General features: G+C 40.4%; 1 protein-coding gene across 2 annotated transcripts in view; it reads left to right on the plus strand.

The window, feature by feature from the left end:
- ERCC6 (ERCC excision repair 6, chromatin remodeling factor) overlaps nucleotides 1–16,370 on the plus strand; it is a 90,224-nt gene that overhangs the window by 52,125 nt on the left and 21,729 nt on the right. For both annotated transcript variants that reach the window (XM_039481226.1, XM_039481225.1), the window contains exons 7-10: nucleotides 719–854; nucleotides 12,926–13,096; nucleotides 13,671–13,847; nucleotides 15,236–15,352. In XM_039481226.1, coding sequence (XP_039337160.1) covers nucleotides 719–854; nucleotides 12,926–13,096; nucleotides 13,671–13,847; nucleotides 15,236–15,352 — 601 coding nt within the window. The remainder of the gene's footprint in view (nucleotides 1–718; nucleotides 855–12,925; nucleotides 13,097–13,670; nucleotides 13,848–15,235; nucleotides 15,353–16,370) is intronic.

Here is a 16,370-nt window from a genome sequence, read left to right on the forward strand (position 1 = left end):
AAAGACGAGCCTCGGAGATTAAATTCATAACAGTGCTAGACACTAAAAATCATGTATGCAATAGAGATACTTTTTATGTCTCATTACACTAATCTGTAACCCTCTAACCCTCCTTTGCCCTATGACTCCAGTGCTGTTAATTGTCCACTTCATCTTGAATGGTCTCTTGCAACATGTGTTAACTCCTTATCTGTTCCACCTTGTATTTAGCTGTGACACTGTTTACCTTCCCAGACATGAAGAAGAGTTCCCTGGAGCTTGAAAGGTTCTCTCTTTCACTAACAGAAGTTGGTGCAATAAAAGTCCTTACCTCACCCACACTGTGTATAATAAGATGCTTGAGAGAATGTAAGCCCCCATTTGTTTTTAGCCAGCATGCAAGTAAAAAAGTTTTTGGCAGTTTATAATTTCGGTTCTTTTAAAGAGACATCGTGCATCCTAAATCTGTTTTGCATTACCACAGTACCCTTTTACCACTTTGTTTGGAGCTTTTCTATTTCTGTATTCATATTGATAAATGCATCCATTAGCTATTCAACTGTTGTAGCTGTACCCTTTACCCCTTTCATCATGCTTAAAAAAAAAAAAAGGCCAATCAATTTCCTTAGTTCAAGTAGAATACGCTAGCTATTGAGTGTCTGTTGGTTACTTGAATGGGTCACTTAATATAGCGTATTTATTTTGCATTAATGTTTTCTTCCTGAATGTTTTATTTTAGGTTTAAAGGTTTGGGCCCAACGGTGATTGTGTGTCCAACCACAGTGATGCATCAGTGGGTGAAAGAATTCCACAGTTGGTGGCCTCCCTTTAGAGTTGCAGTTCTACATGAAACTGGCTCTTACACCAACAAAAAGGTAACATTTGAAAAGGTGTGTGTGTGTGTGTACTTTGTGTTATCTCAGTATATAGGGTTGTATATCCTTTATTCCTGAAGATTTATGTGTATGCTTTTTTTTTTTAATTGTTTTATCCTTTAAAACATTCTCAGTGATGTGCGTTGATTCTCTAAACTGTAATGTAACCAAGAAGTGTGTATTGGTCTTAACATCAATGCTGGCTTCCATAGTAAGCAGTACTCTCACACAGAATTTATTGTTCGCCATGCCATGGCTCACAATATTCCAACATACTAAAAACCATCCCAGACCCCTTCCAGTGTGCCCTGCGGGAAGGGAGTCCTTCTTGACCCCCATATTTGAGGACTAGTTTAACCATGTGGATGTGAGCAAAAATTCCCATACTGTGTCATCTAACCCTGTTCACACCCTACTGTGTTGATGTCCATGTAAGTGGTGTTCATTGACAGTTATTGGCTTCGTTCTGCAATGGCCACTACCGCTACCACGCTGGCCGCACCACCGGAAATTCTGCTATGCATCACTTCTAGACAGGAAAAAGCTGGCCAGGTTTTTGCCTCAGCACTTTTGAAAGAGACATCACATTCGACAAAATCCAGAGAGCTCAGACAGCCAGCCACACACAGCCAAATGAGCACTCTCTGAATCTCCTGAGATGATGATCGAAACTGAGATCTCGTGATCGGAAAAAGCTGCCGGGTGGATCAATGAAAAGACAACATAAATGAAATTGTAATAAAGGCTATGACAGCAGTAAAAAAAAATGAAAAAGGGTGAAAGAGCAGCTAAGCAGCAGGGAGGAAACAGCTGCAAGCAGCAGCAAGGTGAAAGCAGCGGAAGACAAAGAAAAAAAAAAAAAACAAGGAAAAGCGAGGGCCAGGGAGAAACTATGGGAAGGTCTATGACTCTAAAACATGCCGCTTCAGTGCTGAGCATGCTGGGTACCCTGGCTGCTGGGGGGAAGGTGGGGGGGAGGTGGAAGATGAATCCTGGGGATGCAAGGATCATTGGATGGGGAGAAGAGGAAGAGGAAGAGAAGAGGGAAGGAAGCACAGACCGAAGAGAGCAGAGCCCAGGACACCTGCCCCCCAGCCAGTGACCGGCTTTATCACCCAGCCCTGCTAATAGCAGCCCCCCAGCCCTGCCTGCAACCCTTGCAGAGAGCTCTGCCTGGAAGGACTTCTGTGAGTTTACAATGTTTGTTTGTTACTTTTAAAGCATAGTTAACTTTGCCTTTCAGTACATGGAGATTGAGAGTTAAATCTTCCAGAGGACATTAGAGGGTAGAAAGTTGAGGAGGAAGTTGAGGAAAAGAGAGAGCATGGGCTGGCAGTAAGTCTAGGCCTTCTTTGAGAACCAGAAGCCCAAGTATCCAGTTTTCAGGCAGAATGGCAATCTTACCAATTCTGGCCGTAGTCCACAGGTTCATGTGTAGCAATAGCCATGCATATCATTCAGTGGCAAAGTGGCATGCAAAGCAGCCGCTCCTCAGTGGCCCCTCGCTTATGGCATTCAAGAATCTAATATTTTATCTTGTGACCTTATTAAAAATGGTTAAAATCAAATCAGTGCTTAAAAGCTGGCCAAAATGGCCTGTAATAAGTAAAGGGACAAGCATTTTCTACTGGGTTTTGCACTTGGCAGCGAATGACTGGGCCGGCTGGCCCGATGATGAGGGGGGGAGGGGGAAGGAGGGTGGATCTTTCTGTTTGGCAGTGGGGCGGGGGGAAGGTTGTTGATTAGCAGGGCAAGGCGTGGTATTAGCGGAAGGTTGGGAGGGGCAAGGGCAATGAGAGTGGATGGCCACCATGGTGGAGACCTGGGTCTGGGGGAGGCACTGTCAGCTGGATGAGATCTGTAACCAGAGATGCAAGAGTCACACATCTGTATGAAAATAAGATACCTTGTAGAAACCTTGTAATGAAATCACATGCACTATTAAGATGAATGTGCAAAAGGGATGTGAAAGAGTATAACCAATGTATCTTAAAATATATCTTTCTAAATATTTATCTTTCCTTTAAATTTATCTTTCCCCTCCTTTCAGCCCCTCCTTTTCAAGCAAAGCCTAAAAGGAGAAAAAGAAGGAAAGAGAAGAAATGGAGGAGAGAGATATGGAAGAAAAAGTTCTTATGGAATATGGAAGATGAGTGGAATGAAGGTTGGATGAAGAGTTTACAGCCAGTGAGAGAGAGGGAGGGAGGCGTGAGAGAGGGGAGGATGACAGGAGGGACAGGAGAGATGAGAGGAGGAGGAGAGGAGGAAAGAGGTGGCGGCAGGAAGATCAGCGGTGGCCGAGGAAAGTGGGCATGGGCGCGTGATCAGATCTGAAGAACTGGCGTCATGGGGCGGTGTGCTGCGCAGGCAGCAGGATCACAGATGCCTGAGCAGGGCAGCCACAGAGCACCTCCCCCTCCACCCACCCTAGCCTCACCCCTCCTCACCCTCCTCCTCACCACCACCATGGCTCGCCTCCCCACCCACCTCTCCACCCCGTGCCCACCCCCCAGGATGTACGCCCTTCACATTTTTTTCCCAGCCTCCTCCCTCCCCCCTCCTTTGCTCCTTCCCCCCCTTTTTCCCTCCTCTTCCTCCTCCTTAAATCCCTTAAAATCTTTGCTTTAAAATGACCTTTTTTTATTTGCATAAGTAAAGCTTACTTTTTTTAAGGAGGGAGACGCAGGAGGGAGGGGTCAGGTGGGGGAGGGTGGTCATCACAAACACAGGGCAGTCATCTGTACCCTGGGCATTGATTCAAATGAAGTTCAATTCATCTCTGAGCTTCACAGTGTGACCTTGTGTGCTCCCTTCTCTCCTCTCTGGCGCTTCTGGGTGTGCTCTTCTAATCCCAGGTGTCCAGCCAGCGGCCGCCATAAAGCCCTCCGCCCCTCCTCTCTCCTCCCACTTGTGCCAATACAAGCAGCAGCAATAAGATTGGGGACATTGGTTTGGCTGAGCAGCAGCTGAGGAGTCAATAATTGGGCGGGAGCGTGAGCACGGCCAAATGCACATTCCACCACCCCACCTTGCTCACTTGCCACCAGAACAGATCCTGACCACTGTCCAGGCTGCCTCTGTCCTTGTGGTCATGAGCCATGGGCTCACCAGGCTGGGGGGTCAGCTGGGTCATCCAGGCTGACAGGATCCCCCAAGGCCAAATTTGTATTTGGGGTCTTTTTGGTAAGTCAATAACCCAGCTAACAAGTAAGTTTTCTGAGACGTGTGCATCATGAACCCCTCCCTGCCATCCCCCCCATGCCATGGATGTTTGTCCCTTGTGATCCACAGATGCATGACCGCTGAATCACCCTAAAAAAGCAATTCCATTCCCTGGCTGTGCGTTGGTGGTGCGCTGATAGTGATGGGTTAGATCTATCGCCCCACAAATAGGCCCCCCCCCAGTTAGGGAATCATCCAGCCACTATTGCCCTGCCTGGCTCCCACGTCACCCCCAACCTGCAGCAGCAGCTTAGTGATTGCTACTTGCTTTGGCTTAGCCAGCACCAAGCTTCCATTTCCAGCTCCATTCCCGCCGATTGACTGCAGCACGCTAGGTGGCTGTTGCAAGCTTCACTTCCCCACAGGGCTCGCTCCTACTCTGCTCTCTACTGTCTCTCATCTTGATTTATAGGTCAGGCAAAGGGGTCACAAAGTTCAAGGACAAAGTTTTAAGCATGTTGAAAGTGCCCGGAATTCGCAAGCCACTCTGAAGCGCACATCACTGCCCACAACATGCCCACCCCACAGTCCATGCTTGTTTTGCCGGGCAATCATCGCACAATGCTGCCCCACCAAATCAGACCATCAGGATCTCAAAGCGGGGGCTCCGCGGTTTAGATAAATTCTGGTCCACAATTCTGTGTCCACTGTCATGCGCGCCCACTGCCATATCCCGCTCGCCTCTCGGCTATCTCGTCTGACTGGCCATATACTAGGCGAGTGCGAGGTGTTTAAAACATCCTGCGAACATGGCGAGGGTCCAGCTGAGCTAGCAGATGCAGCTGGCTGCTGCCTGGCGTCTACAAGCTGCCAAAGCAAACAAAAAAATCGCGGCTGTCAGCTGGGGAGGAGGGAGGAGGGAGAGCTGACCACGAGCCCCACCCAGAACCTTTTTGCCCCATTTTGATTTTGCCCCATCAGGCACTGGGAAGCGGGGGAGCGGAGGCGGGGGGGGCTGCGGGAACTATGGGGAGCAGTGCACCCACAGCTCAATCTCCGAAATCGACGCTCCTCGGTGGACGGGGACACACCCGATTTGTGTTGTGTGTTAGTGCCCACACACATTTTTTTTTATAAAATTTGTTTTAACAAAGTTTATGCAAAAAATTCGAATAGTCGTAGTGGTAGGCGTGCCTAATATTCAACACGTCTTTCTTGAATCTTGTCACATTGGATTCTTCTACCTCCAGAGACAAAAAATTCCAAACACAGCTCATGCTCTGACAGAGGGAGAGAGTTGTCCTTGCATCAGTTTAACCTAAACTTTTGTCATCTGAGTTTAATTCTCAGGAGTCCACATTTTCCTTTTGCTCTCTTCTAAATCAATGCAGTCCCCTCTAGGTATTTTTGCAGTGTAATACAAGCCCACATGCAAATGGTGAGCACAAATAAATCCCTCTTCTTCAAATTTTAGAGTCTGATGGCTCAATCCAGAAAGGTGCTGAGCCTTGTCAACTCCCTCTGAGTTAAGTGTAGTCTTGATCATTTAAGTAACTCTTTTCTGTACATTCCCATAGAGGTAAGGTGCTTGCAAGTAAGTGTTCACCATTGTGCAAGGCCATGGTGTAATTTGTTTCCTTTGCTTTGTATATAATTAAGAAACAGCGTATGAATTAGCCTTCTTTTCTGCAAATGATCAATGTATCTAAGAACCTATTTGTGTACAGACTACTGGTACTGGAGAATTCTCCCATTGTGCTATCCTGCATCAGAAAAGCCTTGATCCAATTTTTAATTCATTCCACCTTACACACGCATATGTCCACTTTTTTTTATTTGGTCATTATCTCAGTTTAAATCAATGAGTCCCACTCCCTTAGAGCAGTGACAGTGTAACTTTTTTCTCTGACAATGTCTCTGCTACTCTTTCACTTCTGGAGTAATCTTTAATTTTATAAAATTGTATTCCATTTCTCAAACTGATAAAATCTGTTTCACATGAAGTTTCGATATTTGGTACTTGTCGGAAAGGAAATGAGCAGAATATTTAGATTTGTTTTTGGCTTCAGTTTCAGGCGCTTAAGTGAGTTTGCAGAATTCAGTAAACCATTTTAAAATTTCTCTTTAAATATTTATTGAATTTCTTGTAATATTATTACAATGGTATGGCTCTTAATTGCATTTGATTAAATGTATTATGAAATAATCGATACAATTACAGTACACAGCAAAAGATGAACAGCACACTGAGAAATGTGCTAATAGCTTGCTGTTGCTCAATTAACTCAATGTGTCTTCATTCAAGCCCTAAAAGTCTACTGACCACAATAATATGCTTGCATGTTTTCCTAAATTAAATCATGCATACTTTTTTTAGTGTTTTTGTTAATTAATGAACCTGTCTAACTTACACAGAATTTCCACAAGCAGGGAGAGAGGTACACTGAAGACTTCAGGACTCCCCACTCTGTCCCGTCATCTAAATAATAAACAGTTCAAATACCCTCTGCTGATGTCTCTTTAAATATTTTTATTGGTGCTACTGTAGCACCTGGAGCCTTAGGTATGGACGGCACCTCATTGTGATAGGTGCTGTACAAACACAAAACAAAAAGACGCTCCCTGCTCCAAGGAACTTACAGTCTAAGGGCTAGTCTGCACTGGCAATGCTTATGGCTTGTGTGGTCCTGGCTCTAAAAAACCCACCTCCATGAGGAGCGTAGGCTGGTGCACTGTCTACACTGGCGCTTTACGGCGCTGAAACTTGCTGCACTCAGGGGTGTTTTTTTCACACCCCTGAGCGAGAAAGTTGCAGCACTGTAAACTGCCAGTGTAGACAAGCCCTAAGTATAAGACAAGAAACAACAGATGGATACAGACAGATGGGGGGGAATTACAAGTAAACAACGAGGCAATAGTGATCAGCAGGATAGGCAGTGGCCTCTGCACAACAAAAGCAATAATGGCACTCTGCACCTTGGAGCCCTGAAAGAGAATGTCTTACGCCAGGGTGTCAAGGAAAATCAGCATGGTTTGAAACTCGTACATTTCTCATGGCTATATGCCACAGTTTCTCCTACTCACTCCGTAGCCAAAAAAGGGTCAGTTTGTGTGTCTAATTAAATTAAATCCCTTTGTAAAATCTGTGTTGACACTTCATTGGTCTTGGAGTGAAGGAGTCTGTTACTGTTACGATTTCATCAAAACAAATACAATTTACAACATCATGAAAACTGACCCTGCAAAATAAGTAGTTCATTAGACTTGTTCTTTCCTATTTCAAATTCCTCCTCAATACACACTTACTCTTTGAAGCCTGTCGGTGCTGACCTACCACCTACAGAAGGTTTACACAACAGTAATGCGGTGATTCCATCTCCTGATCACCTGTAGTCATTCATAACAGTACTCTTATAAGAGGCACTCTGGGATTCATGAGAGGGGCAAATGACTCCCAAGAAGCCAAAAATATTCAGCTCCTACAGCTGATGAATAAAATTTAGCTATATGGCAAAAAAAAAAAAAAAAAGAATAGGAATTGACATGTGGCCCTTTGGACATGGTAGTAACTGCATAGTATACTGAAGAGGCAACAGGACAAGAATTTTGTAAATCTTCAAATGAACCTTGAATTCTTTAACTAGAAGTTGAGAAAATACCTAGATCCACTGTACTATTACTGTTGCACTGCCTTGCATCCTGGGATCTCCAAGCATTTTACAAACATTAACCCTACTAAACATTTTATTCACTTTACATCTAGTTATACTGTGCCTTTGAAGTTGTCGTTCCCCCTCTCTCCCCCGCAAAGTTGCTCATTGCACATTATAGCAGTGTAACCATGATTGTTTTCCTGTGAATTAGCACTGGGCAATGCATTGAGCTTTATTTAGTCTAGTGACACTGGAGCCACCAGTTCCCATGAGTAAATGTGGAAGTTGGACAGTTTTTCCCAATATCTAATCTAAATCTTCCTTGCTGCTGATTTAAGCCCATTACTTTTTGTCTTTCGTTTAGAGGACATGGAGAACAATTGATCACCATCCTCTTTATAACAGCCCTTAACATATTTGGAGACTACCATCAGGTCTCTCCACAGTCTTCTTTTCTCAAGGTTAAACAAACCCAGTTTCTTCAACATTTCCTCAGAGGTTAGGTTTTCTAAACTTTTTATCATTTTTGATGCTCTCCTCTGGACTCTTTCCAGTTTATCCACATCTTTTCTAAAGCATCACACCCAGAGTTAGACACAGTACTTCAGCTGAAGCTTCATTAGCACTGAGTAGAGTGGGAGAGTTACCTTCTGTGTCTAGCTTTCTTGTCAGTTTCATGGTACCTGCTGTGAAATTGACAGGACAACAAAAAGTAATGGAGTATCTACACAGATACTGCGTTGCCCTAACTACGCCAACATAAGCCCTATACCTCTCGTGGAGGTGGAGTAGGGTGCTTACATCGGCAGAAGCAAGGCTGCAGTGTAGACACTGACATAATTAGATCGACATAAGCTACCTTATCTCAACCTAATTGTGTAATGTAGACCAGATCTGAGTAACTAAAGCACCACGCACAGCTTGAAGCACAACCTGTTGTTAAGGTTGCAGAGTCATCTTTGTATGTCTAGTCAGTTTGAGGCAGTTGAAGAGCAGAATAGCCCAGATATAAGTGCACAGGAGCATGGCTACATGCCCTCCAAGACAGAAAGGCAGGCAGATTCTGACATGACAATTTACCATGCAGTGCCAGACTTTGAAATCATAGTACTGCTAATGTCTCTCTGCAGTCTACCCGTAGGCAATTTTTGCTTTTATTTATTAATAAATATTTCTTCAGAAAATAAGCCAAAGGCACCTTGTATTGCAAAGGAAAAGGATGCAATCCATAGAAATGGTTAACTGCAATATAGTTTCACTCTTTTAAAAAATTGTCTCTTCAGAAAAGAAATATCTTTCTCTCCACCAGACTCAATATTTACTAGTCTGGTTTCCTACATAAAGAGCCTGTTTAAAATCTAATATACATGTATGTGACACTGTCTAGAATCTGTACCAGCGGCTTCCCACCTGAGAATCTCTAAGTGCTTTGCAAATGTTAATTAAGCCTTGTTCTACTACTGTAACATAGGTATTTTCCTATTGTACAGATAGGGAAACTGAAGTACAGAGGTCACAGAGTCAGTGGCAGAACCAGCTGTAAAACCTCAGTTCAAAGGTAGCCAAGGTCTGGAACTAAATCCCTTTCTCAATATGGAAATAAACTTAAAGTGAAGCAACAACAAATAGTGCCCTTTTAAATATATAATAAGCTCTCTAACTATTTTAATTGCAACTTTTACATTTATTAAAGATTTGTAATATGTTGTTGAAGCCTTTTCATAGTGCCATGTAGGTTGTTTTGGGGGGCACATAGCAAAGAGAGGTTTTATAGGTTGAATTTATGGATCTCTTCTTAATGGTTAGTTATGAGATGGTGAAAAGAGTGCTGGAGAAGGCCATTTAGATTGACAAATAATACATCGTTGAGTCAGCGATTCTATATTTATTGTCCTGGTAGGTTCACACTTGTTTTTTATATACATATTGGAATCTTGGGGAAATAGTAGCACAGCTTGTTCATGGTCTGGTTGTTTTTTTTCTCCAGAATTTTTTCATTCACATACATAGGTTGTATCACAGCAAAATCATGCAATATAACACTTAAATATTCAGCAGGACGAAGAATGTGTTTTAGTTAGAGGCATTTCTCTGGTGCGCATCATCAGAAATAGGATATGGCCAAAAAATCATTGGCTGCTGCTTGTCAAAATGCTGTCCTGTATTGGACACTAGACACATCTTAATTGAGAGGCCCTAGGTAATCTGTCTGTCACCCTGATTTAGGAAGAAAGATCATTGTTTCAAGTCTGAAGGCAGAAAATACTGTTTTGAATAAAAATGCAAAAAAAAATTTTAAAGGTTTTCTCATTTTGTCATTGTTTCTTGTAATCTGTGACACCATCTCTTTTAATACCAGAACTTAGAATTTCAAGCCTAATTAACCACCGCTTAACCCTTAGGCATTGGATGAATTTGTCCCCATTAAGCAAAACTTATTCTAATGCTGTCCCAGTTAAGCAGCAGTCATTAGGCTAAATTGGTTCCCTGAGACATTCCAGTAAAGCAAACATTGCTATTAAGTACATCTTAATTTAAGCAAAATAAAGAGTATTGTGAGCAGATTGCAAACTAAAGACTATAAATACACCAGTTGATAAAGTACCATGAATTCTGAAATGCTACAGTATCAGAACAGGATACATCAAAATTTAAAACCGAAATCTATGAAAACCTTTTTCCTCTTACATTATGTTCAGAACTGTAACTTACGCCATACACCCTCAAGTATCCACTAGATACACTGAAATGACAGGTAATAAATGTTGTTGTCTGCATTGTTAAAATTGTGTTTGCTGTGTTTTTCTCCTTTGTCAGCACAAATCCTTGTTTATTAAAGATTTAGCTTGAAGGAAATTTTAATTAATTACAGGTTCACTAAATCCTGACTAGGAATCTGCTGTGCTGTGTTTACAGTGAATGGCCTTCGTGTGCCTATGTTTCACTCCTGTTCTCTCTGCTATCTGACAATGTGATTTATGGCTGTTGTTTTTCTACCAGTCCACTGTTTGCCCTCTAGGAGGGATTGGTCTCCTGAGCCTCCATAATAACAGCAGCACTTTCACAAAACATCTTTTAATGACAACAGTGTAGCATTCTGTAAGTCAGGCTAATTGCAGACATACCCTATTAATTGCAAAAACTAGGAGAGGTTACATATTTTACAAGCTTTTAATTTGAAATCGCCCGAGATGATTTGTCTTAAGTGTTTGGGTAGAGATGTCTACAATATTCTGCGATAGGCCATTACTGAGAATCTAGAACACACAGTTACAGAATACTAGGAATGAATCAGGTGAAGTTAAGTTGTGTGGGCAAATCTGCCTAGGAATACTACTGCTTCTGTAAAACAGAATGTTATAAAAAGAGTTCATGTTATGGGAATAAAGTAGCTAATTTCTAAGGTTGAACTGGAAGAGGTTGTGGGGGGGACATTATGTCATGTCTTCAGCTATATAGGGATCAGTTAAAATTATTGTTTTACAGAATGTGATTGGTAGCTTATCAGATGTTCATCTGAGTCATTAGGGAGGAAAGCAGTGTGTTTTAAAAAAAATAAATTCAAAAAATTCTGATTTTTAAAAATCACACCTTTATTTATAAGCTCAAAATCTGCTAGATACATGATCGTTTTTGTTACGTACCAGTTCTGGCCATTGTTTGGCAAACGTTTTCATGTTTTCTCCTTGGGAATTTAAAAGATCAGAAGACACCCTGGCTGTCATCTTTTCTTCTTTTCTGTATTTGTGCTGATATCCAAATCTTGCTTCTATTAATGTCATTGGGAAAACTCCCATTGATTTCACTATTGTAGGGTTAAGTCCCAGGTCAGCAGTGAATGTGCACAGCTCTTGAAACAGTGTTGACTAGTTACTACAAGCCAGTAAGAGAGCTCATGCATAAAAAGACACTCGGTTAAGTGTTAAGATATAATTGGCCAAATGCTGCCACAGATCTGTCAGTGTGTCACCCTGAATTTTCCAAGTCCTGGAGGGCTGAGGCTCACGTATGACTAATTTCTCTTGACTTCCTGAACGCAGATTAAATTGAGAGAAGGTTTAGAGAAGTTCCAGTTACCTGCTCGTAATTCTTTTCTCAAGCTTTCCCCTTACCTTTTTTCTCGATTTTCTTATTTATTGTTAGTCTTCATTTTCCAGGCTTTGATCTTCCAGTATTTAAAACATCCAACAAAATGATAATTGGTGGATTTCTTCTTCTTCTTCTTATATTATTGTATTTATTTTTATATTAATGCCCAAAAGCCAGCTGAGACAGGAGGCCCTATTTTGCTAGGAAGTATACAGACAAAGAATAATAGTGGAAGGAATGCCCAACAGATAGGGCACTAGTCTGGCACTCAAGAGACCTGAGTTCAGTTCCTTTCTCCACCGCAGACTTCCTTGGTCAGCTTGGGCAAGCTATTAGTCTCCTTGTGCCTTAGTTCTGCATCTGTAAAAAGGGGATGATAGCACTGCCCTACCTCACAGAGATGTTGAGAAGATAAATGCACTAAAAGTGTAGGTGCTCAGCTACTGTAGTCTTGGAAGTCTATAGAAGTAGCCAAGAAAGGGAAGAGACAGTCTCTGCCACAAATTGCTTACTGTCTAAATAGACAAGAGACACAGGGTAGGGGAGAGGGATGTTACAAGCAAGCAGAATGAAGAATGTGATGGCTTGCAAATGTCATGTTAGTTCCATGGTTTTCTTCAAAATTCTTTGGGTGGGATTTAGCCAAATGGAAAGACTTTGTTGGCTTTAAAATATAAATCTTCATTAACTCATTTTTTTCCTTTTTTTTTTTTTATTACTGCATCTTAGTTGCAATGCCAAAATTAAGGCTGAGTAATAGAGAGGAGGGCTTGAGAAAATTAGTTATGCTGGGAAAACTTAACTTCAGTAGGTTCCAAACAGGTCTTGAATTTTAATGTAAGAGATAATAGTGTTTCTTCTGAAAGGGCAGTGGACCAAATTCTGATCAATTACACATGCTAATGCTGAGTAATTCCATTTTAAGTCATTGGAATTACTTAGGATTTTCACCATTGTATTTAAACAGAGAGTGTTCCTTCATATGTATTTGTTAGCTGTTTTGGGATGAGATAATACTGGTCTTGGCCATAGTTATTTTATTTACAAAGAATACTTAGTTATTTCCGATGCTTTTTAACTCAACCAGGATCACAAATACACAGTTCAGTTGGTCTTAATTTGGCATTTGAATGCTAAATTATTGACAAGAAGTCATTCTGTTCACAGGTGAAACTAATTCGTGAAATTGCAGCATGCCATGGCATTCTAATCACCTCCTATTCATACATTCGATTGATGCAGGATAATATCAACAGCTATGATTGGCATTATGTGATTTTAGATGAGGGTCATAAAATCCGGAATCCAAATGCCGCAGTTACACTTGCATGCAAACAGGTACGGTACCAGAAAACAAACCAAATATCTTCATTTGTAATATTTTTTTTAAATAAATAAATAAATTGAAAAAATAACCTCAGAATCTGATAGTAACTATGGATTGCTGAATTATAAAGTCATAGATTTAAATCTTAGCAAAGAACAGATTGTTACAGTCATTTTATTTTGTGGAGTATTAATGCTAAGTCCTGTTTGAGCTATCAGTTTTGTAGACAGCATTTCACAAGAAGCTTATATTTATTTCAGAGAAAATATGCTATATACACCTCTACCTCGATATAATACTGTCCTCTGGAGCCAAAAAATCTTACCGTGTTATAGGTGAAACGGCGTTATATCGAACTTGCTTTGATCCACCGGAGCGTGCAGCCCTACCCCCCCGGAGCGCTGCTTTACCGCATTATATCTGAATTCATGTTTTATCGGGTCGCGTTGTATCGGGGTAGAGGTGTATTTTAAAATGTGACAACTCATTGATGTGAAATTGGATAGCCTCTGCGGTAGGAATCTGTATTACAAGCCAACTCATGAAAATGTCTTACTACTAAGTTGTTTTGTTTTATATTAATAGTTCCGCACTCCCCATCGAATCATCTTGTCTGGCTCCCCTATGCAGAATAACCTAAAGGAGCTCTGGTCCCTCTTTGACTTTGTATTCCCAGGGAAATTGGGAACACTGCCTGTCTTCATGGAACAATTCTCTGTTCCAATAACCATGGGAGGATATTCCAATGCCTCTCCCGTGCAGGTAAAGCTTCAGCAAAATATTTTTACTAATTGATGGTCATTAATTTGAAGGAAATGGTTTGCTGTGTTGTTTCAAATCTCACTTAAAAGTGTATATTATATTGGGTGTCTTATGTCCTGATCGAGTACACATATTTACATACATTATATATACATGCATAATATATTTTTTTCACTGTCTGGGCTTCAAACATTAGCAAAATGCTGTAATATTTGAATTTCAGACACTGTAGAGAAATGTTTAAATCCACACTGAAAATGGTTTTCATTTAAAAACAATTTAACTATTCCCATCCTATTAATAGCAGGTTTTATGAAAGTATTTTTAAACTAAATCTATTTTTGGAGCATAAACTGCCTAGGATTATTCTTTTAAACATGAGTATATCTGTTAATCTTTGCAGTTGTTGCAGTTATCGCAAGTATTTTTATTTAGCTGACTTTTAAACATTTACCTGCATTTGCATTTATTAAATTAGTTATTAGATTAATTGTTTGTAAAGTTATCTGAAGATTAAAAGTTCTATATAAATGCTTAGAATATAAATTATTTCTACTATAACATTTCTGGTAATGTTTTATGCACACATTTTTCTATTATTTTATCTTCATTCTGAGTTTAAGTGCTTCCCTTGTCTGAGGCTTGGTAATTTACTAAATTGAATGGCCAGTTTGATTTTTATGTATCAATAATTTATTATATTCTTTGTTTTGCTTTAAGAGAATTGAGGGTATTTTTAGCCATTATGTACAGTTAATACCCATCTCACACATCCATTACCCATTACAGAACCATATGCTCCATTTAAGGCCAGAATGACCTTTAGTTTCTGTGATCATAGGGATTTTCTTATACCGATTTTTTTAATAGTCTCAAGTGGGCACTAATCTTCACTTATTGTCTGCTACCCACCATTGCTTCAGGCTTCGTTTTGATCTTCAGTCTGTATATGAGCAGTTCTGTGTGTGGCTTTTGGTTTATGCAAGATTACACACACGGATTCATTGATAAAAGGGACTTGCCTAGGGGGAAGTGTGTCTTACTAGCCAATACATCTATAATTTCTGGTCTCCTTTCAGTGGAATAAATTTCACCAAATTAAGCCAAAATAAATGAATGGTATCTGATATGAGAGAGTCCATTTATTAAATATTATTGTTGGCTCACATGAATTCATTACAAATCACATTATATTGGATACTAAAAAAACATTACTGTAACTTCATATATCCATTAAGGGGTAGAAAATGTAAATAATGTGTCTGCTTTTGCCATCTAGTTTTTTTTACTTTTTCCTACTCCTAGTTAATGAATCTCATTTAAATAAAAACATAAAACTCTCTACATTAAGAACTCCCTTAAATGCTGTTTTTTTCCCCCTTCTAAAGGTAAAAACTGCCTACAAGTGTGCATGTGTTTTACGGGACACCATAAATCCCTACTTGCTGCGGAGAATGAAGGCTGATGTGCAAATGAGCCTGTCACTGCCAGATAAAAATGAACAGGTTTGTTTAAAATATATATAGTGTTTGATCCTTTGCCTCCTGAAGTCCATAGCAAAACTTCAGTTGATTTTGTTGAGAGCAAGTGTGGAAAAAGAGCATAGAGAAGTTAAAGCTACACATTTAACTTCTCAGTAGTGGCATAAGGCTAATGAGCTGGGGAAGTCAAAGTGTGTCTAGCAGCTTGAATATCTACTGAGGTATTTTATTTTGTAGGTATTTATAAATCACCTGATTACCATATCATCTGGGCACAGAAGTCTGATGGAATTCTGTAATGTGGAAAGTATCTGTTTTCATCTTAAATAAGGAATTGTAGCCCCACAGATCCTACAGTTTACAGCCTCCTCTATGATCCAGCATGCAATGCTTCGTCGTGACCTTGTATTCTCCGCACAGCTATGCATCCATGTTAAAACAAAGGGCATGTAAGGTGCATTCTAGTCTATTTTATGCAAATTGGTTTCAGACCTTGGGCTCCTGGAGCGTGATCAGTGCAGCCCTCAAATGGCCAGACTTCGGCATCCTAAGAACAGTGCCTGTAGGGTACCTCTTGTGGTATGTTCATAATCAGAGTTGTCATAAAAATTGTTGTTCCTGCTGTTATGAGGTTCATTTGGCCAACAAATTGTTACCAGGGAAATATGTAGTGACAGTAGTAGTTCAGGTTGCAAACTTGCTTCTGTTCTGACCCCCTGTTTGTACATGCTAATAAACTTCCATAATTTTCCCTTTTTGGACTGAAATTTTCCATGGTGGTTCTGTGATAAAAATAAAAATAATACCACATTGGAAAAAAACATGATGGGGGCTACATACAACATGATGGGGAAGGAAAAGATCTTGGAAAGATCGAAAAGAATCTTCTCAAGAGATGAAGATGTCGTGAAAGCAAACAAAAAAAGCAAAAAAAAAAAAAGGAAAAATTAAAAAGGGGATAGGAGATAATAAAGATGAGAATATTATATTATATAATATATATATATAAATCCAATATAGTGTACATATGGAATACTGTGTA

Source organism: Mauremys reevesii, linkage group 7 (assembly GCF_016161935.1).
Source record: "Mauremys reevesii isolate NIE-2019 linkage group 7, ASM1616193v1, whole genome shotgun sequence".
In the NCBI taxonomy this organism is placed as follows: domain Eukaryota; kingdom Metazoa; phylum Chordata; order Testudines; family Geoemydidae; genus Mauremys; species Mauremys reevesii.